The sequence below is a fragment of the Remersonia thermophila genome, chromosome 5 (assembly GCF_042764415.1).
Source record: "Remersonia thermophila strain ATCC 22073 chromosome 5, whole genome shotgun sequence".
Lineage (NCBI taxonomy): Eukaryota > Fungi > Ascomycota > Sordariomycetes > Sordariales > Chaetomiaceae > Remersonia > Remersonia thermophila.
The window spans coordinates 2,150,046-2,173,653 of NC_092221.1; the positions used below are offsets into that span (position 1 = coordinate 2,150,046).

General features: G+C 61.5%; 9 protein-coding genes across 9 annotated transcripts; 6 read left to right on the top strand and 3 right to left on the bottom strand.

The window, feature by feature from the left end:
• Nucleotides 1–426: 426 nt before the first annotated feature.
• Nucleotides 427–936, top strand: VTJ83DRAFT_5811 (uncharacterized protein; the record flags this gene model as incomplete). Its single annotated transcript, XM_071012453.1, has 3 exons — nucleotides 427–454; nucleotides 553–692; nucleotides 793–936. 3 exons carry the CDS (start codon nucleotides 427–429, stop codon nucleotides 934–936), a joined length of 312 nt encoding a protein of 103 aa, XP_070865186.1.
• Nucleotides 937–1,552: 616 nt separating this feature from the next.
• Nucleotides 1,553–3,012, top strand: VTJ83DRAFT_5812 (uncharacterized protein; the record flags this gene model as incomplete). Its single annotated transcript, XM_071012454.1, has 3 exons — nucleotides 1,553–1,745; nucleotides 1,823–2,168; nucleotides 2,232–3,012. 3 exons carry the CDS (start codon nucleotides 1,553–1,555, stop codon nucleotides 3,010–3,012), a joined length of 1,320 nt encoding a protein of 439 aa, XP_070865187.1.
• Nucleotides 3,013–3,264: 252 nt separating this feature from the next.
• Nucleotides 3,265–4,539, bottom strand: VTJ83DRAFT_5813 (uncharacterized protein; the record flags this gene model as incomplete). The annotated part of the gene is made up of 3 exons (XM_071012455.1): nucleotides 3,265–4,200; nucleotides 4,312–4,404; nucleotides 4,489–4,539. 3 exons carry the CDS (start codon nucleotides 4,537–4,539, stop codon nucleotides 3,265–3,267), a joined length of 1,080 nt encoding a protein of 359 aa, XP_070865188.1.
• A 1,354-nt stretch (nucleotides 4,540–5,893) lies between these two features.
• Nucleotides 5,894–9,396, top strand: VTJ83DRAFT_5814 (uncharacterized protein; the record flags this gene model as incomplete). Its single annotated transcript, XM_071012456.1, has 4 exons — nucleotides 5,894–5,895; nucleotides 5,978–6,023; nucleotides 6,094–7,208; nucleotides 7,263–9,396. Coding segments are annotated over 4 exons (3,297 nt in total).
• A 963-nt stretch (nucleotides 9,397–10,359) lies between these two features.
• VTJ83DRAFT_5815 (uncharacterized protein) lies at nucleotides 10,360–12,318 on the bottom strand (the record flags this gene model as incomplete). Its single annotated transcript, XM_071012457.1, has 1 exon — nucleotides 10,360–12,318. The coding sequence occupies one exon, from the start codon at nucleotides 12,316–12,318 to the stop codon at nucleotides 10,360–10,362; it is 1,959 nt and encodes a 652-aa protein (XP_070865190.1).
• A 628-nt stretch (nucleotides 12,319–12,946) lies between these two features.
• Nucleotides 12,947–13,632, top strand: VTJ83DRAFT_5816 (uncharacterized protein; the record flags this gene model as incomplete). Its single annotated transcript, XM_071012458.1, has 3 exons — nucleotides 12,947–13,043; nucleotides 13,112–13,361; nucleotides 13,428–13,632. 3 exons carry the CDS (start codon nucleotides 12,947–12,949, stop codon nucleotides 13,630–13,632), a joined length of 552 nt encoding a protein of 183 aa, XP_070865191.1.
• A 2,160-nt stretch (nucleotides 13,633–15,792) lies between these two features.
• VTJ83DRAFT_5817 (uncharacterized protein) lies at nucleotides 15,793–17,906 on the top strand (the record flags this gene model as incomplete). The annotated part of the gene is made up of 2 exons (XM_071012459.1): nucleotides 15,793–16,004; nucleotides 16,064–17,906. The coding sequence occupies 2 exons, from the start codon at nucleotides 15,793–15,795 to the stop codon at nucleotides 17,904–17,906; spliced, it is 2,055 nt and encodes a 684-aa protein (XP_070865192.1).
• A 1,916-nt stretch (nucleotides 17,907–19,822) lies between these two features.
• On the bottom strand, nucleotides 19,823–21,651 carry VTJ83DRAFT_5818 (uncharacterized protein; the record flags this gene model as incomplete). The annotated part of the gene is made up of 2 exons (XM_071012460.1): nucleotides 19,823–19,937; nucleotides 20,066–21,651. 2 exons carry the CDS (start codon nucleotides 21,649–21,651, stop codon nucleotides 19,823–19,825), a joined length of 1,701 nt encoding a protein of 566 aa, XP_070865193.1.
• Nucleotides 21,652–22,064: 413 nt separating this feature from the next.
• On the top strand, nucleotides 22,065–22,891 carry VTJ83DRAFT_5819 (uncharacterized protein; the record flags this gene model as incomplete). The annotated part of the gene is made up of 3 exons (XM_071012461.1): nucleotides 22,065–22,295; nucleotides 22,408–22,746; nucleotides 22,808–22,891. The coding sequence occupies 3 exons, from the start codon at nucleotides 22,065–22,067 to the stop codon at nucleotides 22,889–22,891; spliced, it is 654 nt and encodes a 217-aa protein (XP_070865194.1).
• Nucleotides 22,892–23,608: the final 717 nt, after the last annotated feature.

The following is a 23,608-nucleotide window of genomic DNA, read 5'->3' on the forward strand; positions in this document are numbered from 1 at the left end:
ACGGCGCAGGACGGAGTACTGTGGACTGCGTAAGTAACTAACAGTTCCCATGGCGAGTCAAGGGACAAGGACAACATTCGGCCTTGGCATGGCGGATGCCAGCAGGGTTCATGGTGGGGCCGGATGACGAGTGGGTCCCCTCTCCCGGCGGGCATGGACGTCAATCTCGACCTGAGCTCCGGCAGGAGTCGAGTCCCGCCCCGCCGGGCTCCACCGTCTCCAGTCGCCCAGCGGCTGGTGGCATGGCACGCCTCTGTGGCGCATGAGTGTGGCGCTGTCTCCCTCCCAGCCAGCCCAGCCAACCCACCTCAAGGTCGTCCAGGGTCCGTGCGTTCTGCATCATCAACAACGACCGACCTTCAAGAGGGACTTGGCGTCCACCATCCCACTGCCGACCGACCCAGCGCAGCTCCATCACAGCCCACCATGGCGTCCGGATACGGCCTGAACGGCGGTGAGTGCAGCTCCAAGCGTCAATGGCCCCAGGCACTTGTCGCATCTCTCGTCCCGGCGACCACGGCATCGGCTGACCATCCCCTCCGCGTCCCCCAGGCCCGTCCCGCTGCTTTCCCTTCTGGCAGGAGCTGCTGTCCTGCTATGTCATCAACGGCGCCGAGAACGATGGCGAGGGCAAGAAGAAGTGCGTGCCCGCCATGGAGGACTACTACGAATGCCTGCACCACCGGAAAGAGGTGCGATACCGAACCCCCCGCCCTGCGCTGCGCTGCGCAACCAACCCCCCCCCCTTGACCACACCATGGCGCCGGCTAACCAGCATGGATCGTTCTGCAGGCTGCGCGCGTGCAGCTGCTCCAGGCCGCCTACCGCCAGGCCGAGGCCAAGAAGCTTCAAGAGAACCCCCCGACCGCCGGTCAAATACGGAGCCTGGGTTTGGTAGGCAAGGAGGAGGAGACCAAGAAGGTGCTGGGGAGCTGAGCGCGGCAGCCCTTGTATGCCACCACGCAACCAATTGAGCTGTATATTTGGTCCCTGCTTCGCCGCTCTCACGTCCGATCTCCAGTTGTCGTCGACATGGTCGTTTGTTGACACGACCGTCATGATGGCTATCGCGACGACCATGTGCTCAGCCACTCGCGCGGATCCGGAAGAGTCTGCGACTTGTTTGTGCGGATTTCTTGAGTTTGGGTATTTTTGCGATGTGGGTGACGAGGGAAGGAAAATGAACAATAAGAACACTCGCCAGACGTGAACCTGGGCTCATCTCGAACAGCGTTGAACCATCACGGCTCTCTCTCTCTCTCTCTCTCTCTCTCTATGAACCTCCAAGTTGTGCACATTTCCGCGGGAGCTCGCCAGATTCGCCAACATTTTCACGCTTTTTCCCATGCGACGATGACAGCGGAATTGAGGGGGATTTGTCCTGTGTCTTCCCGTTTCCCAGTTGTTTTGCGTCTTTCGTCTCAAATGTGCTCGATCTTGCGAACCGAACGATTGGGGCTCTCTTTTGTTTTTGGGAGGTTTGGCACACTTTGGCCACGTTCTTTGCTCGTCACAACGACTCGAGGCCACAGCTTCGTTGCCGACTGTGAAAATGCCCTCTCTCCGCGGCATCGACGTATACCTGGCTACCAAGCCAGACAAGGAGAGGATCCCCGAGTATCCTCGCCCCGAGGGTACGTCAACCAGAGATCGTTCAGAGCCTCAGGCCCGCACCCGCGGCGACGGAGGATGCACCCAACTTCGAGCCGATCCAACCGTGGCCGTGTACGTCCCATCTGTTCCAGGTTTGTCCATCCACCCAAAGCACCCTCTTGATACCAACGATGAGACGATGTGGGAGGGGTGGCTAACTCGCCACCAGGCACCCGGTTCGCCCTTCACTACTGCATCCGCAGCCCTCCCCCAGCGCCCTGCAAGTTCCTCTTCTTTCGCCTCTACATCAACGGCCGGCCCCTCGCCGCCTGGGGTATCGATCCGACTTCTCGCCCGAGGGGCCAAGTGGTCCAGTCGCTATGGGCCCCGGGCGGTATCTACGAAGGCATGGACGGGTTCGAGTCGCGCAACTTTGTGTTCCTCCCGGGGGACAATGTCAAATCGATCGCTGAGGATGGGGGCGTCATCGAGGTTCGAGCGTTCCGAGCCAAGGATAGACGAGCCCGGGCTCCCAAGTTGGAGAGTTTCCGATACCAACAGAATTATGGCATCTCGTGGGCGTTCCGTGAAGAATGAATCGGGGGTGGTGGTCGATTGGCTAACCGATGGTAATATAGCACGCCCAGCATGGGCCTCCTGGACCAGCCTCCCATGGCATGCTTCTACGACTGGCACCTCCTCGACCCGAAAGATTCGCCCTTGGCCACGTTTCGGTTTCATCATCGGTCGCTGAAGAGCCTTCAGCAGCTGAACCTCATCTCTGAGAAGGAAATCTGGCTTCTTCGCGCCACAGGTCCCAAGATCCTCCGAGGGATCGCAGAGGCTCTCTGCTACGGCCGTCATGTGGACGCCGGGTGGAAGATGAGCGGATGGCCACCTACAAGGATTTCAACCAACGCTGCCGACGCTCAAAAGCAGCCCGGCAATCCAGAGACCAGGCCTAGGGTCACGCCTAGAACCGAGCCAGCCGCTAGGCCCAACGTCCCCAGCTTTGCCTTCCTCAAGAGCCCGCCCGAGCTGTTCCCTGCTGTGGCCGAACCCAGCAACAAGCTACCCCAGCCAGGCAAAGCCCTGCGCGACGCATGTCGCCACGAGTACCAGCAGCGGCCGCTACCAGGCCGGCCCCTGCCTGGGCTTCCCATGGAGATTCCGGCCACAGGCGTCGACAACCGTTCCAAGCGTCTGTCCACCGCGTCAGCGACGTCGACGGCAGGCTCCATCACGTCTTCTCTTCTGGAGAGCATCGAGGAGGATACCTCGGACTTTGATTACGTGGAGATCGGCGTGGCGCGTGTGGTTCGTATTTCAAAGTCGGCCGCCGCTGGCAGGGTTGAGCAGAAAAGGAGGGAAGCGCGCGGTGGTGAGGAGATGACGAGTGGCGGGACGGTGTTGTCATGAGAGGTGCGCGAAGGCGGGAAAGAAGAGGAGAGGTGGAAACGATGTATCTCGTGTAATATACCGGAAAGAAGGCGGACGGGCTCATACGCAGCATCGGGACATCGAGATCGAGAGTCCCCGGGCCATGTCTTTCACTGCCGTCTCCCCGCGCCTCGGGGTGACGGCCGTTGAAGTTGTCACAAACCGTGGACAGACGAGATGTACATGACATGACGACCGTGGGATTCGCTCGGTTGAAGAACAGCTCAGAGGTCACCACCACTTTTCAAAAAGAACCTGGTCCTTGCGCAAGCCCAACCCGTCCGGCGAGACCAGGGCCTGCACAAACTCGTCCGTCATGGTGGGCACGCCGCATATGTACACCACCGCAGAGGCCTTGTCGCTCCCGATGGCTTCTTCCACGTCACGCACCGTCATCCTCCGCCGAACGACCGACACATGTCCTGCCTCGCAGCTTGCCAACACAGGCGGGGAAGATGGTCCTTCGGCAGCAGCCGGCCGCCGTTCTCCGGCACCGCTGGTGAGGAAAAGCTGTACCCCGCCATTCAGCCTCCCCGACCCAAACAGCTCCGCGATGCGGTCCAGGAACAGGATCCCCCGGCCGTCGGCCGCGTCTTTCTCGCTTCCGCCTCTGCCTCTGCCGCCATCGCCTCCGGTTGCGGTACCATCACCGGCTGCCTGTTGGCTGGCAGCAGCACCCGTCGGGGTCGAGGCGGATTCTTTGAAGCTGTAGAGCAACTTGACCTCTAAATCATGGAACTGCGCTCTGTTTCTGCCCTCCTCCTCTCCCTCCTCCGCCTCCTCCTCCTCCTCCTCCTGCTGCTGCTGCTGCTGCTGACACAGGCCCAGCTCCGCAATGTGGCTGAGCATGCTCATCATGGGATTCACCCCCATCCCGCCAGCCACAAACACCACCCTGCGCAGCGGGGCAGGACCGGAGCGCGGGGGAGGGAACACGAAACTGCCCCCGATGCGGACAGAGACCGGGGTGCGGAGGAGCTGCTCGGCGGGACGGAAGAGGTAGGCGGCGACGGGGTTGTCCGGGGAGTGCTGGACGGCGAGCTCAAGGTGGGGGCTGCCGCAGCCGTGGGAGGCGAGGGAGGGGGCGGAGGTGAGGGTGAAGCCGCCGGGCTTCGCGATTCCCGTGTGCTGGGGCGGGTAGAGGTCGACCCATTGGCCTGGGAGGAACTATGTAGAGGTTGGGGCCGAAAATAAAAAAAAAAAAAAAACGGCATAAGTCAGTCAGGGGAGGTGTGTTGGGGTCGGCGAGGTTGGGGTCTGGGGGACGGTGGGACGCACGCCGATGCGGTCCTCGGGAGAAACCGAGAGACGGAACAGGCGGATGGTTGGGGTGACCTGGGTGATGTGGTCGATCAGGAGGGAGTGGCGGGCCTTGGGTAGGGTGAGGTTGAGATGTGAGCGGAAGGACCTTCCATGAGAGATGGGTGCATCGTTACGTTGAGGAGAGGAACAAACCTGGCCGCGAGGCTCATGGGCCGTCCGTTCGATGTGGCTCAGTTTACCCATGATGAGATGAGAAAGGCCAGCTCACGGAGCTGCAAGTTCGGAACTGGCAGCTGGAAACGGACAATGCCAGAGGAGCGACAGACAGTGGCCGTGCTCTGTGTCAGGTTGGCTTGGTGTCACGGGTAGGTGCTGATGATCATGGGAGGCTCCGTTTGTTTCATGGAAGCGAAACAATGTCACCGCAGACGGACGGACAGACAGACAGACAGACACTTCCGGTTCCCTTGGGGTTGGGTTCCTAGACAACACCAAGGTAGATGGTAGAAAGGCTACCGTAAAGATGCATCGTTGAGGTCGACCCTTCATTGCCCATCCACACACATGCTGGAGATCTGGTTTGCATGGCTTCTGATTTTCCATCTGGCTTGGCCTGAACCGTCCGAGGAGAACTTTAGGGCTTTCATGTCGGGTATTGTGGTAATATTGTGCTGTACTACTACAGTACCTAGGTACACAGTATACAGAGGTGCAGCATGGCAGCCCGAGCACTGAGGTGGAGCAGGCCGGTGCCAGTTGCAGCCATCCCGATCCGATCGCAGCGCTAAACCCACCTGGTCTCAGGCTTGGCCCTTCACCCCCAACAGGCCCAATCAGGGCCCGGCCGGGGCACCGATGCAGCGGGTGAGGCGACCCAGAGCGGAAGGGCGGAAGGGCGACTGCAGCCTTGCGGCACCCAAATCACGTTCCGTTTGAGCCTCTATGCCTGGTAGGTAGTTAGGGGGGTAGGTACCTCAGCTCACTACCTAGGTGTATCTAGCTATCGTCTCCAATGCCTTGTCAAGGCTTGGCCAAGGCAAGGCATGGTAGGTAGTCCGGCTGGGCTTTGCACTGTCTTACACTAGGTACTTATAGTAGGTAGGTAGACCGGCTTCCAACACGGCTTGTCTCTTTTCCATACCTTTAAGGGAGGGGGGTTTTCGCTTCTTTGTGCCCTTTGCAAAGCCCACCGAACCCGCCATCCCATCGCCTCAGCATGATTCGTCTGGTTTGCCGTCCAGGCAAGGAAGTGCCGTTGCGCTCTGTCAGTCCTGGGCAAATGCCCCACCGAGGCCGAAAATGACCTTTTGCGGCGGCGCCTCGTCAAGCGACCCACCCAATTCTTCCTCTTCGTCCTGTCGCAGCCGTCGACCTTCGCGACGCAAACCGACAGAACCACCATCCCAACTTCAACCCGAACCCGACCCCGAGCTGGCCCACAACGCTCCCCCGAGCCCTCAGGATGCACCACCCCGGCCCAACAAGTGTGTTTTTCTCCAAGGCTCGTTCTTTGCGTCCCCTGCACCCGAGATTCTGACCCAGGATCGCCCCAGGAGCTCCCTCGACTTCCATCGAACTGCACACTCGTTCCCCGATTATGGGTATGGACCACGCCTTCGAGCTCGCGCCGGCCGACACCGCCATCCTTGCTAATCGCTGGACCGCTTCTCCCCTCCTCCAGGTCTTTGAAGGGTGCAGTCAGGATGAACCACCTCAGAAAGTTCACGGTGCGCTCCGCCTCGCCCTCGACCCTAGGCCCTCCTGCCTGGGGAGGCTAACGAACGGCCTTGTCTCTAGGGGTTTCTCTCGAATCCAGCGCGCCACCTTGACACCTTGAACTCGAACCCCGGCTGTACAGCTCCTCCGCCGAGCACCGCCCCCGCGCCCCGCACCCCTTCGTCGCCAAAGCGCCAGAAGCTCACCCACCCCAGCCCGCGGCCGAGAGACCCCGAGGACGACGACGTCGATGTTGACCAGGTCCCGGTAGCGAGGACGGAGCGGCAGGGGAGCCAGTCGAGCTTTGCCCAGTCCACGTCCCCTGGCGTCGCCGAATTCCAGAGCGTGGAGGCGGCGACAAGACGAGATGGCCGCTCCAACAGACGGTCCCGTCGGCAACCGGCGACCGCGTCTTGGGGGGATGGAGAGTCCGGAGCGCAGAGGGGCATGCCTCAAAGGTCCGAATCCATCGACGACGATTTCGACTCCCTCGGCCCGCCGCGAGCCTCGACAGGCGAGGTGCGAACCGTGCGCCTCGCGGCCACGCTGGGTCAGAAGCCCGGCCCCGCCGCCGTTCACGATGCTGCCGACCGCCAAATCCTCCAGGGCATGCTGAACCGAACGTCCCAACCCGCCAGGGGGAAAAAGCGCTCGAGCCGCGAAGTCGTGGACGGCATCGAGGACACGTCCGAGTCCTCCGAGGAGCCGCCCCAAGGCACACAACCCAAGCCGGGCGCTGCAACCGCCGCGGAGGCATCAACAGAGCCAGCATCTGCCAGCATTTCGCGACGAGGAGACCTGACGCGGACCAGGTTTCAAAGCAAGCCGGCCGTGGATGGCGCTTTCGTTGTGACGGCGGCCGTTTGCAACCCGGATCTATGCTACGGTTTGAACGCCGACGAGGATCCTTGCTTCCTGAAGCCCACGCCGGACTCGGAATTGAGACCTTACACCAAGGATGGCGGGAAAGCAGCACCCTACGAGTGGCTCAAGGTCTCGCCGAAAACCATGCGCAGCCTTAGTCATCATCCAAGCTCACGGTTCGTGAGGATGTTTCGGTCTACGGAACAAAGCCCCTCCATGAAGATCGGGGCGAAGATGATGATCGAGTTCTCGGACATGGCCCATGCCGCTGGCTTCGTCCAGTGGATTCGCGAGAACATACCCGGCATAGCAGTCACCGAGATGCAGGATGGGTAAGGCTTGTTTGTTCCCTTTTCGTTGTTGGACCGGAGACTGACCTCCACCAGCTCGAAGCTCGACCAGACGTGGAAGATTATGCAAGGCGAAATCCACAAGGCCCAAGAGAAAGGCGCAACACGGCCGTCGTCTGCCGATACGCCGCCCACAGCCTCGCCATGGAGCACAGGGCCACCTCCACCAACAGCGACGGCTCCGCCGAATGCCAGCCAGGCTGTGCGATCTCCGCCGAGAGCCCAGATGCGACAATCCTTGCAGCAGCGCACGCCCTCGCTGCTCGAAGAGGGTCGCTCGAGCGTCTTTTCTCGCCCGAGCACGCGACTCTCAAGGGCACGGCAGATGAGCTTGTCCCTGAGCCCTCCCCCGGCGGCGATCCGTCGCTGGTCGGAGGAGAATCCGAACTGGGCAAGGGACTGGAAGATGCCGCTCATTTTTGCACGCACGACGGTCAACAAGGAAGACATTCCTCGACTGGACGAGGGTCAATGCCTGAACGACAACCTCATCGGGTACGGCCTCCGCTACCTGTTCGACAAGCTGGACTCGAGGCACCCGGACCTGCACAAGAGGGTGTACCTCCACAATTCCTTCTTCTACGAGAAGCTCAAAGCAAGCAGGGGCGCGATCAATTACGACGGCGTGAAGAACTGGACAGCCAAGGTGGACCTGCTGTCGTACGATTACATCGTCGTCCCCGTCAACGAACATTACCATTGGTGGGTCGCCATCATCTGCAACCCGGGGAGGCTGGACCCGGATGCGAGGAAGGACCTGGACAAGCCGGAAACCCCGGGACCCAAGGCCGACGGGGTGCCGGCAGATGTGGAAATGACAGGCCTCCCACCGAACGAACCCGGCTCGCCTCGCGCAAGCCCGGCGGCGGTCGCCGAGGTCGAGATGGTCAAGTCGGATATCGTGGATCTGGTCTCTGGCGAGAAGGACGGAAGCGCCGAGCTCAGCTCGAGCCCCAAGGCGAGGCGGGCCAAGAAGCCGAAAGCAGGCGCCAGGCCATCGAACCCCAAGGACCCGAGGATCATCACCCTCGATTCCCTGGGGTCGACCCATCCCCAGGCCATCAGCCATCTCAAGAAGTACCTCCTTGCCGAGTTCAAGCACAAGCGGAACAAGGAGATCGCCGAGACTCCTCAGCAGCTCGGCATGAAGGCCGTGAACATCCCCGAGCAAAACAACCTCTGCGACTGCGGCGTCTACCTTCTCGGGTACGTTCAGGAGTTCGTCAAGAACCCCGACCAGTTCATCGAAACGCTGCTCCAGAAGGAGCGTCCAGATTGGAACTTTGATCCCTCGAAGCTGCGGGAGCTTTGGCGAGATACGATCCTGTCGGAGCAGAAGCGTTATCAGCTCGAGGAGATCAGGAAGAAGCGCGAGGCGGCGTTGGCCGCAAGGTCCGCTTCCAAATCCAACGCACCATCCCCCCATCAGCCATCCCGAGACGCCAGCGAACTGCGCAACGGCGCCGGCGAGAAGGGCGGATTATCAGGGACGGAATCTTCGAGGCAGCCGTCCTCCACCACGCCTGGCTGCGTGCCGCCCTCGGGGGCCCGGCTGGGTGGAAGTTCAGCACCCGGATCCTCTCCTGCGCATCCCCTGGCGAACCAGGGCAAGGAAGCCCCTTCTTCTCCGTCAACGCGCGGGGGAGCGTCCCTGAAGCCGCTCGTTCCGCAGCCCCTCGCGGCGCAACCTGCTGCGGCCTCGGACGAGGAGCTGACCATCCTGCCGCCGAAGCCTCATCAAGACGGGGAGGACATCGTCATGACGTCGATAGAAACGGCGGACGCGGAACCCGCCCGAAGGCAGACCGCCTCGTCCAAGCCCCCGAACGACGGCGGCGACGACAAGGACGAGGTACAACTCATCGAAACCATACCCGACTCCGACGACGACGTCAAGGAGGTCGACATCCCGCCCGCCGCCGCCTTCTCCACCTCTTCCACCAGCGCCCGCGCGTCGCGCAGCCGCAGCGCGCTCACGCCGACCTCGGCCAGAACCACCGTCTCCTCGCCCATCTTCCCAGGCGCTTCGCGTCCCCGCAAGACCGTGGGCGGGGCCCGCCCAAAGCAGTACACCAGCGGCCGGCTTCGTCCCGCAGGGAGCCCGGAGCTGGAACCGGCTGTGGTGGCGGCGGAGGTGGTGAGGGATCAGGATCCGATTGATCTCACTTGAAAAAGGACGAGAACGGGCCCTATCGGGTTGAGACGATGCGTGATGGGATGGGGGGGAGGGCGGCGGGGGACATGCGATAGATGGATGGTCGGGGTTTGCTGGATGCTGGATGCTGTATGCTGGTGGCTATCTTTCTCCTTTTCTGGGTTTCCCGTCGGTTGACAAGCGTTTGCATGCACCACATGCGGAGTGTGTTTGTTTTAGAGATACCTGTCCGCGAATCAAACCAAATGCCTACTCATTCTTTTTGCGTCGCGTCCATTTGCCACCCTCGTCGATCGGCCTGCTTGCTTCCCACGTCTATCCTTACACAAAGTCACCGCCGTCTTCTTGTGCGCCTAGGAGGTGTAGGAAGGGGGCGGAAGGGAGGGGACGAGACGGTCTTGATGTGTCCATGCGCGCTGTCCTGGGGGTTGTGCGAATTAGAGTACCATGCAGAAATACATGGGAGCGAGCGAGCGAACGGTCGGTTCTTTTGGCGGATTTTGCAGTTCTTTGTAACGTTTCATGCCGCCAGCCACTGCGTTTCCCTGGTCTCTTTGTTGCATCATCCTAGCGCCAGGCTGCGGGTTGATGCTTGGGACGACGTAGGGAGATCAGGAGGGAGGGAGAGGGAGGGAGAGGGGGGTTGGCTTCCGTGCCGGCCGAGCAGCCCTCTCAAGCCAACAAGCCAGCCTGCCGGATACTAACAAACAGAACATGGCCATGCACGCACACCAAAAGAGTTGTGTAAGGAACATGCATGCATGCATCGTCGAAAAGCTCGGCAACGTGTTGTACATCTTTGACGGCGAAGCGGCGAGGACAGGCAGGAAACGACATGTGCTCGCGCCTTGCCTCCCCTCGGGTATTGACCGAATGAAAGAAAAAAAAAAAGAAACATATCAACAACGTTTTATGCGCCTAAAACTATGCAACACATGTCTACCGCCCGCCAGCACCCAACCTACTCGCCTTCTCGTCTCATTCGTCGTCGTCGTCGTCGTCATCCACCTCCCTCGACTTGCCCTTGCCCTTCCCATTCGGCTTCGCCTTGCCGGTCTCCTCCACGCCTTGCTCCTTGTCCTTGTCCTGCTTCCTCCCCTGCTGCTGCTGCTGCTGATGCTGCTGCTGCTGGATCCTCGGCACCTCAAAGATGACCGCCCCGCAGCGGCCTTCCTTGATCACCTTCCACCGGCCCAGGCGGGGCTCCTTGCCCGTGACCACGACAACGCAGAGCCCGTCGCGGCCGCGGTCGCCGCGCTCAAACATGGCAATGTCGTTGATGATGCCGCGGACGATGTTGTCCCGACCGCCGGCTCCCTTGTCCTCCTCCTCCTCCACCTTCTTGTCGCCGGTTCCGTTGGCCGTTGCTGACACGACGGCCGGGACGGCATCGCTTCCCAGCACGCCGACGGCCTCGATCTTGCGCTTGTCCTCGCTCAGCCGCCAGACGCGGACGCAGCCGTCCCAGCTGCCGCTGAGGATCACGTCCGAGTAAGGGATGGTGCGAAGGGCGGTGATGCCGCGCGGCTGCGGGGCCGGCACGACCTTGGGGTCCGGGTTCTCGTCGGCCGACGCGTCGGACGGCTTCATGGGCGGCTCGATGCCGTGGGCGCGGGGGACGACGTGCAGGGGCTTCTTGCGCTGGATGCTCCACAAGGCGAGGTCGCCGTTGTCGCTGCCCGTGACGAAGATCTCGTCGTCGATCATGGCGACGCGGTCCATGCTGCCCTCGTGGGCGGCCGAGGCCGGGTCCATGCCGGGAGGGAGCTTGTGCTTCTTGCTGCTGCTGCCGCCGCCGCCGTCGCCGCCGCCGCCGCGGAAGACGAGCTGGGATTCCTCGGCGACCTTCCAGTAGCGGGCGGTGCGGTCACGGGCGCCGACGGTGACGCAGCGTTCTTGGCCCAGGGCGTCGACGTCGAGGATCTCATCCTGGTGGCCGAAGAGGGTCTCGATGTAGGCGAGCTCGTCGAGGGACCAGACCTTGACGGTGCGGTCGCGAGAGCACGAGAAGAGCTGGTTGGTGCCGCGGCGGAACGCGAGGCCGGTGACGGCGTCGCGGTGCTGGGTGAAGGCGCGGATCGGGGTGAGGTCGGAGGCGTTGTAGACGACGAGGCGGCGGTCGGCCCCGCCCGTCACGACGAACTTGCCGTCCTGCGAGGCGCGGACGGTGAGCGGCGCGCTCGTGTGGCCCTTGTAGTTCTTGTCCTTGACCTTGGCCGGCTGCGCCTTGGCGAAGCATAGCCTCTCGGGTCTCTTCTTGGGCGGCGCGGGCGGCTTCTTGGGCTTCTTGCGCGTCGTCTGCGGCCATTGGTCCTTGGGGAGGTCTTGCAGCTTCCACTTGGTGAGGTAGCCGTCCTTGGTCGTGGTGTACGCGTAGGGGGCGCAGACGGCCACCGAGGTGACCGAGCCCGAGTTCCAGCGGAACTGGGTGTGCGACGCGCCGGAGAAGTTGAGCTCGGAGGCGAGCCGTCGGTAGACCTTTCCCTTGGCCTCGGCCACATCCTCTTGTAACCGCTCGGCGAGAAGGTCTCGATCGATTTGCTCCGCGTCAAAGGCGTACTCGTCCTCCAGCTCCACCTCCTTTTTCGCCTTTTCGAGGTAGCGCTGGGCGAGCCTCAAGCGCTTCTCGGCGGCCGTTTCTCCCTCGCTGTCGGACGACTCGTCAGGGCCGTCCTCGGAGCCGCTCCGGTCCCAAACGTCATCGTCGCTTTGGTCGCTGTCGAGATCGCTGCCTGATATTGACTCGTCTCGCTCAATGGCCTTTTTCTTGGGGGCGGCGGCGGGTTTGGCGGGGGCTCGGCTGGAGGGCTTGGAGGCGGGCTTGGAGGCGGCTTTGGAGGAGGATTTGACGGTGGCCAGACGCTTCTTGGGCGCCTCGGCAACGGCCGTGCGCTTTCGCTTTTTCTGAGATGCCGGGGTGGTGAAAAAGGACGACATGGTGGCTGTCGTGGGCCGCTGGGTCGGCAATTGGCGATGTTGTCTGCACCAGCAGATGGCGTCGCCTGGAGTGCATCAAAATTTCTGAACCCAGTCCCAGAAAAAGTTCGAGCTATCGGTGGAGACCGATACCGACGCCGAGCCGCCGTGTGGGGCTGCCTGACGCGACAAGCGCGGGCTGTCTTGGCCCGTGCGCCGCCCCATCCATCAGCAACCTGACCTGCTGGCCGAGCCGCCCCACTGACGGCTGACGACCCAGGACTGGGACTGGACGGGGCAGCGTTGCGCGTTGCCGCTGCCTGTTGGAGCTCCAGCGCTGCGGGCGGGAGGTCGAACTGCTGAACCGCTGCCGAAGCTGAAGCACATCCTGTTAACACCACTACCACCCATCACCACCACCACCACCACCACCACCGCCTCCTCCTCCTCCTTCTCCTCCACACAGCAACCGCAACCACAGCACACCAGCGCAACACCACCATCCGACCCCATCCGCCGCCGCCAAAATGTACGTTGCGCCCGGAGCGTGTATTCCACCTCGTCCCCTCCGCTGACCCCGATTCGTAGGGAGGTTCTGCTCGGCATCACCGGCAAGGACTTCACCCTGATCGCAGCGTCCAAGGCTGCGATGCGCGGGCCGACCATCCTGAAGGCCACCGACGACAAGACGAGGCAGCTGAACGACCACACACTGCTGGCCTTTTCCGGAGAGCCCGGCGACACAGGTGGGTGGCTGCCAATGCCCACATGCCCCGCGGTTCCGCCTTGAGCTAACGCGGGAGCCCAACCACAGTGCAATTTGCCGAGTACATCCAAGCCAACTCGCAGCTCTACTCGATGCGCAACGAGAGCGAGCTGTCCCCCTCGGCCCTGGCCCACTTCGTCCGCGGCGAGCTCGCCTCGAGCCTCCGGTCGCGGAACCCGTACAGCGTCAACCTCCTCCTGGGCGGCGTCGACCCCATCACCAACAAGCCGAGCCTGTACTGGCTGGATTATCTCGCGTCCCTGGCCAAGGTGCCCTATGCGGCCCACGGCTATGCCCAGTACGACGCTCCCTCCCGGGGTTTTCTGTCTTGCGAGGCGACGGACGGCTGACTTGTCACCCACAGATACTATTGCCTATCGCTCCTGGACAAGCACCACAACCCAAACATCTCGCTCGAGGAGGGCCTGAGGCTGCTCAAGCTCTGCTCCGATGAGCTGAAGAGGAGGTTACCGATTGATTTCAAGGGGTTGGCGGTCAAGGCGGTGACCAAGGACGGCATCAAAGCGATGCCGTTTGACGAGGACGACAAGGTGGTCAGGGACACGTGATTGATGGGGTTTCTGGGGGGGAGGGGGAGAGGGTGACGACCTGAGCATGTAGTATGATACTACGTTATTGAAGGCAAAAGTGCACGCGCTCCAGGCGTCGTGGGGAGAGAGAGGGGTTCGGGTCCATGCGATATCAGTCATTTTCCCGCCGTCGGGCCCTGGAGAAGCTGTGACGGCTGCGGCCCCACATTGCAGTTCTCGAGTTTCAGTTCCCTGACTCCTGCAACGAAGGACGACGTCTTGAGGCGATCAGACTCATCCGGACGCCCAAAGCCCTGGCTCGCCTCCAACCCTATCGTGATCGACGCGAGCTCGTCTCGAACATTCCGAGTGGCCGCTTTTGCAGTGCTAGAGGTACCGGCGGGCAGCCAGGGTCGCTGAGAGGGCTTGGAGTTGTGCCCCGCCATCCACCGTATGTACCCTGCAAGAACACCGATGGATGCAAGTTCGGCTTGCAACTCCCCGACGACGGGAGATGGGCAGGCTACTTTCGGCAGTAGATATCTCAGAAAAGAAAGCTGCTGCTCGGCTCGAAGAGACCCACAAATATCACGGGGCGTTTTTGGTGCTCAGCTGTGCCGCATGTCAAGCCATGACATGTGGCTGCGTGGAATAGGAGTAGGGTAGCATGCGGCTTGGATTGGGCCTACGTCCACCACGCACAGGGTGAGACTGGGCCTAGCTAGAACCGGGAACATAAGGCCAGCAGCCGCCGGGAGGCGGTGAGTGATGGCGTCCAACCAAGCACTCCCAAGTTCTCGGCATCAAAGACGTTGCACTGCTGTGCTGTGCATGTATGTATGTGTGTTGCCGTCGCTCCAACGGCGCCATCTGAGATGGTTCAAGCGACCATCCACATGATGGGGTTATGTACTCTAGGCGGTCTATCAACGAAAACTACACCATTTCTCATGGCCTGAATTAAGCAGACGTCGGGATTTTCTATCGTGCTTCTCCCCCCCCCCCCCCCCCCCCCCCCTTTTGCGCCGGCGTGACGGCTGTCTGGTTCCCTCTCGGCAAACAGCCTACATACCTACCTGGTAGGTAGGGCGGTACCGGAGAAAGTGACCATCGCTTGTATAGTAGAAGTAGATGCGCACTTTGGTTAACGGTACTTATAACTACCGTACTACCGTACACCGTATGAAGCAAAGGCCAAGTCCCCCCCCCCCCCCCCCAGCGTCGGGGACCGCCAGTGCAGTCGACCCCCAGGAATCGCCACACTCCGTTGCGACCGTTGCCCTGCCCTGTGACGCTTGGGAAGGCCTGCACACCTCAGGGAAGAATCCAAGAAGGCCCCCCGGCGAGCCCGAGTTTCCAAGGCGCATGGTCGCCACAGGAACACCACCGGAAACGACCTTCCCAGGCGTCGCCGTTGGACGGGAGCCAGACCCTTCCCCCCCTCCCCCCACACCACCCACCGATCGCCAGGTATCCTGTCTGTCGGTCGTGTGCCGCACGTCGGGTTCGGGAAGCCAAGGGGCAGACACAACACAAAGTCGCCACATCCCACAGACCGATGAAAAATTCGGCCAGGGTTTGGGGCGTGCAGGTCCTTCTGCGGCCGTTCGCCCTGCTCGCTGCTTATTGGAAACCCGGGGCCTTCAGGTGCCCGCTGCCTGGCTGGATTGGGAAAGTGGGCCCGCCTCCTAGCGGGCAGACAAGCAGAACCCTTTTTTCTTAACTTTGCGCCTCCCATCTCTCTGCTCTAAAATCTCTTCCCCTTCCTCCTCCCCAAACAACCCCCCTCCCCCCCCCAAAGGATTTTCGAATCCAAACCCACATTCCATCCCAAATTTCTCTTACAACTCGTCTTTCCTTTTTTCCTTTTGAGGATCTTCATCTCGGGTTCTTCGAAGGGTATCTCCCTCATAATAATTTTTTTTTGTCGAGGCCCGCGTCTTTCGCGACCGACAAAACAAACAAAAAAGCAAAATCCCCGGCATCTCGACGAACGAGGAAGCATCGGTTCTTTTTTCGATTTTTCTTCGTTCTTTACCCGACACTTGTGTCGATTTTCGACCGTTCTCTCTCCGTGCCCCTCTCGCCAGGACCTAGCGTTCGAGTCGAGAGCTGAGAAACGAACGACCGGTTTCCGATTTCGCCAAAACCCTACCTCCTTCCACTTGACCCGACCGTTCCGAAGGAAAAAAAAAGAACATGGCGGACCAAATCAGCAGCGGCATGGGCAACCTGTCTCTCGAGTCCAAGTCGGCTCCCCAGCAGCAGCCCGCCACCCGTTCCTACATCCCTCCGCACCTGCGTAACAAGCTGGCTGCCCAGAACAATGCCCCTCCCGCGAACGGTCCCCAGGGCGGTAGCGTGGGCGGCTCGCCCATGAACAACGGGCTCAACAACAGCGCTTGGGCCAGGTACGTCTTTTCTAATACCTTCGCAGGCCCGCGTATCAAGTCGCTAACTCGATGGATAGCAACAACAACTTCGATGTCCGTGGCGACACCCGCGACGTCCGCGACGTCCGCGATGTCCGCGGCGGCGGCGGCGGCTGGGGCGGCTACGATGGCCCTCAGCAGTCCTGGGGCCGTGGCGGCGGCGGCGGCGGCGGCGGCTTCAACCGCAACTCGTACCGTGGCCCCAGCTCCGGCGGCGGCGGCGGCCCCATCGGCCGCGGCGAAGGTCGTTGGGTCGAAGGCAAGCACATCGTCGGCGCTCCTGACCCGCGTCTTGAGCGCGAGCTGTTCGGCACCGCCGACGACCCGAGCAAGCAGCACACCGGCATCAACTTCGAAAAGTACGACGAGATCCCGGTCACTCCGTCTGGCCGCGACATCCCCGAGCCCGTCCTGACGTTCAGCAACCCCCCGCTGGACCCCCACCTTCTCTCCAACATCGAGCTCGCCCGCTACAAGGTCCCGACCCCGGTCCAGAAGTACTCGATCCCCATCGTCATCAACGGCCGCGACCTCATGGCCTGCGCCCAGACTGGTTCTGGCAAGACGGGCGGTTTCTTGTTCCCCATCCTCCACCAGTCGTTCGTCCAGGGCCCCTCGCCCATCCCTCCCCAGGGTGGCGGTGGCTACCGCCAGCGCAAGGCGTACCCCACCGCCTTGATCCTGGCTCCCACCCGTGAGCTGGTCTCCCAGATCTACGACGAGGCTCGCAAGTTTGCCTACCGCTCGTGGGTCCGCCCCTGCGTCGTCTACGGCGGTGCCGACATTGGCTCTCAGCTCCGCCAGATCGAGCGCGGCTGCGATCTCCTGGTGGCCACCCCGGGCCGTCTTGTCGACCTGATTGAGCGCGGCCGCATCTCGCTGTGCAACATCAAGTACCTCGTTCTCGACGAGGCCGATCGCATGCTGGACATGGGTTTCGAGCCCCAGATCCGCCGCATCGTCCAGGGCGAGGACATGCCGCCTACCGGCCAGCGCCAGACGCTCATGTTCTCGGCCACCTTCCCCCGCGACATCCAGATGCTCGCCCAGGACTTCCTGAACGACTACGTCTTCCTGTCGGTCGGCCGCGTCGGTTCCACCTCGGAGAACATCACCCAGAAGGTGGAGTACGTTGAGGACGTTGACAAGCGCTCCGTCCTGCTCGACATCCTGCACACCCACGGCACCGGTCTCACCCTCATCTTCGTCGAGACCAAGCGCATGGCCGACTCTCTCTCGGACTTCCTGATCAACCAGAACTTCCCGGCCACCTCGATTCACGGCGACCGCACTCAGCGCGAGCGCGAGCGGGCTCTCGAGCTCTTCCGCAACGGAAAGTGCCCCATCCTTGTCGCCACCGCCGTCGCTGCCCGTGGTTTGGACATTCCCAACGTCACCCACGTCATCAACTACGACCTGCCCACCGACGTGGACGATTACGTCCACCGCATTGGCCGTACCGGTCGTGCCGGCAACACGGGTATCGCCACGGCCTTCTTCAACCGCGGCAACCGCGGCATCGTCCGCGAGCTCATCGACCTGCTCAAGGAGGCCAACCAGGAGGTTCCCTCGTTCCTTGAGACCATTGCTCGCGAGTCGTCCTACGGCGGCGGCGGCCGCGGCGGCCGCGGTGGCGGTCGCGGCCGTGGCCGTGGCGGTGGCAACACCGACTTCCGCAAGTACGGCGGCGGCGGCGGCGGCGGCGGCTTCGGTGGTAGCGGCTTCGGCGGCGCCCCGCACTCGTCGGGCGGCGGCGGCTACGGCGGCAGCTACGGCGGCCCCAACAGCGGCTACGGCGGCGGCGGCGGCGGCGGCGGCTACGGCAGCTACGGCGGCGGCTACGGAAACCCCGGCGGCCCTGGCGGCCAGTCCTGGTGGTAAACCATCACGGCATCTACGACGCCATTGTGGTGGCTGCGGGCGGCATCCCCGGCCATCCTCTTATTTTCGTTTCTTTTCCTTCGTTATCTTTTACGCGTACGCCATCATGAATTCGGTTTCCACCTGCAGAACCGGTGGAATTTTCTAATGCGGCGACATGACTATTTCATTTCCGACGGGAACCCGGCAGTTTTTCGACGCGAAGGTTCCCCCATCTGGCTTTGACGATAGATCGGGCGTTGCATGCCTCTTCGAGGCGGCAAACTCCCATTCAGACGATTTGATACCCTTAGACCAGAAACATTGGAACGTCGGCAATGCGCACTGCCCTCCATGCCGGGGATGGCATGGATGGATCGCAGGCCCGGTTGACGAGGTCCATACACGCCGGATCCTTGAGTCAACCTGCATCGTCGTTTCTGCCCTTTGTGGGCCTGCTTTTCGGAGAGGGCTTGGTGCGTTCACATAGAAATGGGGAGGTCATGGCACGCCGCACGGTTTTCCTTTTTTTTTTTTCTTTTATTTCCTTTTTCGCCGTTTACGACGCATCATCTTATAGACAAAAGTGGATTTCTCGGTCTTTATCTCTTGCTGGCTGGGCCATGCTCAGCCCCGGCCGGAGGGAGATGGGAAGAGGTCTCACAGGTCAGGAAGGATTTCGGGAGGCATTCCTGAGGTGCTCAACGAGATGGACTGGTAATATTTCTGGCAGTTGAGGAAAGTGGGAGGGATGATGAAAGAGCATGATACCCCTTTGATGATTTCGGCCGGAAGAGGGGATACTGATGCTTCCTGGCTTTTCTCAATTGTTGGCCACTGGGATCAACCAGCGACCGGGACTACGAGGATTCTGCGAGAGGACGGGCGCAAGGACGACATGGGGAAGCCCCCACGGGGCACGTCGTCGAGGTACGCCGGTGCTTTGGCAGAGGGAGAGCAACTCGGGATGAAAGCGACCGGGCATGGATGGGAAATCCAGCCGCGGCGTGTCGGTTCTTCATGACTCGAGAGACCACAGTCTATACTGAGAGGTCCGACAAAAAAAAAAACAGTTGCATTACTCTTGGGTTCCTTTTTGCTTTGTGCATGTGACATTGTGCTTGTGACATTGTGTGTTTCTCCCACCTCATCCCTTGGTGGTTCATCCCATGGTTGCCGAGGACGGCAGGTTTTTGACTTTGGGTGGAATGTTGCTCCCTTCTCCTTATGGCTCTCTGCTTTGTGGGGAAAGATGACGTCTAGGACAGGAGTGCCATGAAGCCGGGTTTGGTGGTTTCGGCCAGAGATGTAACGGCAGCGATTCACGGCGGTCTGCTGTTCGCTCCGAGCCAACGTATGCCCACGACAGCAACTTGCAATTCGCTGTGAACCAAGCGCTGAGCTCCAAAAGGCCACCCGGTACAGAGCCGAGAACACGATATTATCACATGACGACAATATCACGACGGCATCGGCTGAATCAGGAGGATAGCATGATATTTCTTGCGTCTCGTTGCGAGCCGGCCAATGCGCCCCTCGGTCCAAGGCTCTCCAACGTGCAACCTGGTCATCCAGGACAGGAGCCGTGGCCCCTTCGTCACGGCTCCCGGCGCCGGCCAAGTCATGGGCCCGATGCCGCCGTGCGGTTGTAGGCCAAGCAGGTAGGAAGGATTACCGCGCCTTGACCCCAGGAAAAGAAGAGAGGTTCATGCCGAACGGGTCCCTGGAAACAACACCCCGGTCCCGGCCGGGCTCCTTGATTTCAAAAGACGCCAAAAGCGTGCTCGGTCGGGTATATCCGCCGCCTTCCGGGCTGGCTGGCACTTCGCTCCGCGCGCCATGCCCGCCACGCCCGTCCTTGCTATCGCCACGTTGCGGACAGACGACGGTAACAGCGTCGTGGCGAACATCCACATCATCATCAATCATCGTCATCATCATGACACCAGCTCCTCCAGGATGGACTCCAGCTCGTCTTTCCTAAAGGGGAGGCTCAGCAGCTCCGTACCGAGGGAGTCCTTGGAGCTGGTGATGATTTGGTGGTCGTGGAACCTGCGATGGTGGTGGCCGTGTCAGCAGCGTCGGTCTTGTACCTCCTCTTTTCCATCGGCTCCAAGACGAAGAACAGAGAAAAAAAGAAAAAGAAAAGAAAAAGAAAAAAAAAAAAAGAAACGGCTTACTCCTTGAGCAACGTCCTAAACGCCATCTCGCTGCTGCAGATAAACTCCTCCACCGCCTTGTTGTACACCATCCTGTACTCGACGGCGACCTCGTCGTCGTCGTGCGTTCCCGCGCCGCCCTGCTCCTCCATCGCCACCAGGACCTCCCCGACCAGCAGCCGGAACAAGGCCCTCGCGTTCTCGGGCAGGCTGCGCAGCACAAACACGACGCCCTCCTTGCCTCCGGCCCGGCGCGCCCGGCGCCCGAGCAGCTCGTGCACCTCGTCGACGGCGTCCAGCTCGCACGCCGCAAAGGGGGAAAAGGTGGTGCAGTCGTGAAACACAAAGGCGAACTGCGCGCGCAGGCCGGCGTCCCAGAGGCGCGGGAAGCCGGGGGTGTCGGCGGTGCAGGCGAGGCGGACGCGCGGGCGCTGGGCGGCGAGGGCCGCGAGGAGGGATTGCAGGGCGGGCTTGGCGCGGAGGAGCGGGGAGTCGATGGAGCTGACGAGGAGGGTGAGCTGCGGGGCGGGCGGGAGGGTGGCGAGGTGGGATAGGAGCGAGGCGAGGGTGGTTGTCGCCGAGGGGTGGCTGTCGGCGGCGCCGTCGGCGGGGGGGAGGGCGGCGGAGATGGTGGAGAGCATGTCGCGCACGTTGAGGGTGCGGACGTAGCCGTTGATGATGACGATCTTGTGGGAGGGGTCCTGGGCGGCGAGGTACCGGGCGAAGCTGTGGAGGAGGCGGCGCTTGGAGCCGTAGCCGTAGAGGCAGGCGCTGAAGCCTTGGGACAGCTCGAAGGCCCACTGGGGGAAGGATTCGGCGTGGAGGGACTCGAGGAACTGGACGTCGGCGGCGTGCGGGTCTTTGAGCTGGCGGAGGATGGAGAAGTATTCTTCGTGCGTGAGCAGGTTGAGGGAGGCCAGGGTGTTGCCCGAGGTCTTGGCCAGGCCGGGCTTGTTCTGGTAAAAGTACTGCTCGTGCGGAGGGAGATCTCTCGGGGGGGTCGGCGATCTCCTGGCGGTCCTGCGCTTCCTTCCTGGTGTCTTGGAGGGCGTCGTGGGCTCCGGGTTCTCCTCGTCCTGGTCTTCCCGATCCTCGCCGTCGGCGTCGTCGTCTTCGCTAGACTCGTAGATCTCGCGGGCGATGGCGTCGTCCTCCAGGTCGTCGTCGCTGACCGTTCCGCCGATGACCCGATCGATCAGCGCCCGGGCGCTCTTCCTCCTGGCCGACCTGTCGGCGATGGTCCGCCTGCTTGGCGTGTCTATCCCGTTGGGCTTCAGCGGCGTCGCGGGGAGCGAGCGTTCCCTCGCGCTCTTGGGGGTCGCTGCGGGTTTGTGGGGTGTTGCTGCGGCGCCGGCGCCGGCAGCCTTGGGGGGTCGCCCTCGACGCTTGGCCGGCGTGCGCTGAGGGCTGGGTGGCGAGTCGCTGGGGTTGCCATGGCCATGCTGGCCGTTCGCCGCGGCGATGGTGGTGGATGGCTCGGTTCGCCTTCGTCGCCTGGGGGTTTCGGCGTCGTCTGCAGGAACCTCGTAGGGGTCGGCGGGCGACAAGGCGCGCTTTCGGGAGCCGGGCTGTATGGGCGCCGTTTGTACGGCCTTGCTGCGGGCCATTGCTGTCACGCTTGAGCTTGGTCTTGTCCCGGTGGCTATGGTAGGTCTTCGACCAAGATGAATGAAAACTGGGAGGAAACCGACTTGGAACCAGCAATGACGTTACGACCGAGACGTAAGGTTACTGTAACCGAGACGCGTCAAGACGCGACTTGCATCCTTTTCTCCCCCCCAAAAATACGTGGTCCGTGCACTAATACCTACCCTCTCACATGCGTCTGCCAAGACTCGAGGGTTCAACTTCACATCTTCCCGTTCCGAGTCCCGAGTTTGAGTGACACTGACTCTGGCTGGAGTCGGTACATCAATCTCGTTGGAATAAAAAAAAGAAGAAAAGAAAAACAAACCAAAAAAGACGGGCGTGACGTGACTCGAGACCCGTCCACGCCGAGTCGAGAGATGCAAAGGCAGCCATGGGTGGTCTAAACCTCAACCTCTCAGCGTCCCTCAACATCTTCCGGCTGTTGGCGAAGCCCTCGCTATGCCTCCCCCACGCCACCGTCTCAACCTTTGAAGACTTGCCGGTGCCCCTTGGGAAAGCCTTCTCCAAGCCAGGGAGGCCCGTCGACATTCGAGCCGTGGTGCTCGACAAGGATGACTGCTTCGCCGTCCCTGATGACAACCAAGTGCATGGGCCGTACAAGGTAACTAAGACGCATGATCGTTTTTTTTTGTTGGCGTTGGTTCGACTTCTCGGGGCTTGGTTTTTGCATGCTTCGCTTCGCCCTACGATGACACCCTGCTGAATGGGAAAAGGCTCGTTTTGAAGCTCTGCGCGCCGCCTACCCAGGACGTCGCCTGCTCATCGTGTCCAACACCGCGGGCGCAACGAGCTGGGACCGCGACGGCCGCATGGCGGCCGAAGTCACCAAGGCGACCGGGATCGAGGTCCTCCCGCACGACGTAAAAAAGCCCGGCTGCGGCGACGAGATCATGGCCTACTTCCGCAGGCATCCGGAAACGGGGGTAACGGGGCCCCATCACATCGCCGTCGTTGGCGACCGTCTGTCGACCGACATGATGCTCGCCAACATGCTGGGCAGCTGGGGTCTTTGGGTCAAGGATGGCGTGGTGCCTCTCGAGAAGAAGAGCATTGTAAGTTCCGCTCGTGCCTCCATCCTTGGCATGGCCACCTCTCGCTGATGTGCTTCTCCAGTTCTCGAGGGCGGAGAGGAAACTGGAGCCCTGGCTCAGAGCACAGGGATTCTCGGCCCCCGAGCCTTCAAGCCCCTTCGAGTAGCACACGCTGCCGCTCTGCGGGCTGCAATTCTTCCCAACAAACAGTGCTTCTCTTGCATTTCGCGTGACCCGATTGTGCCGAGTTTCCATTCAGTGCCTGGGCTTCGGCCCCTTGTGACGGGCAACCGAGTGAGCACCGCGTTGACTGCGTCTTGGATAAGCGACAAGCGACCCAACACATCCCTTGGAATTTCGGGACGAAGGGTCGGTTCCTATTCACATGCATCCGTGTAGGGGTTGTTTCACGTCATCGAGGGCAGCACAGCTTTCATGGGAGGTAAGGTGGCTGTTGACCTTTGGTCGGGGGTTTCGTCGGTTCGGTATCCATGGGGCGACCGAGATATGTAAGGTGGTTCATTCTACCGCTCTTGTTTCTTCAGGGACCTTTCGAGTGAAGGTCCTGAAATCAATGGCATGTTCTCTTTTCGGTACAGGTAACTGGCCGAGAAGGGTCAGGCTCTTGGAAAACCTTAAGAATGGCCATCTCTTTGTTCCTTGGCTATTGCCAGGGCTCGGGACGGGCCGTGCCCGGTCAAGAAACATGGACGAGGCGCGTGAATGGGGAAGCTTTCTTTCTACGCCCTTGACAAAGTTCAGATGAGGCGGCTGGATAGGGCCGTGTTCTTCAGGGCCTCTTCACAATGGCTCGCTCGAGTTGGATTATGCAGCCATTGATCATGGCAGGACCTTATTGTCATTGGGATGAAAGACCTCACCT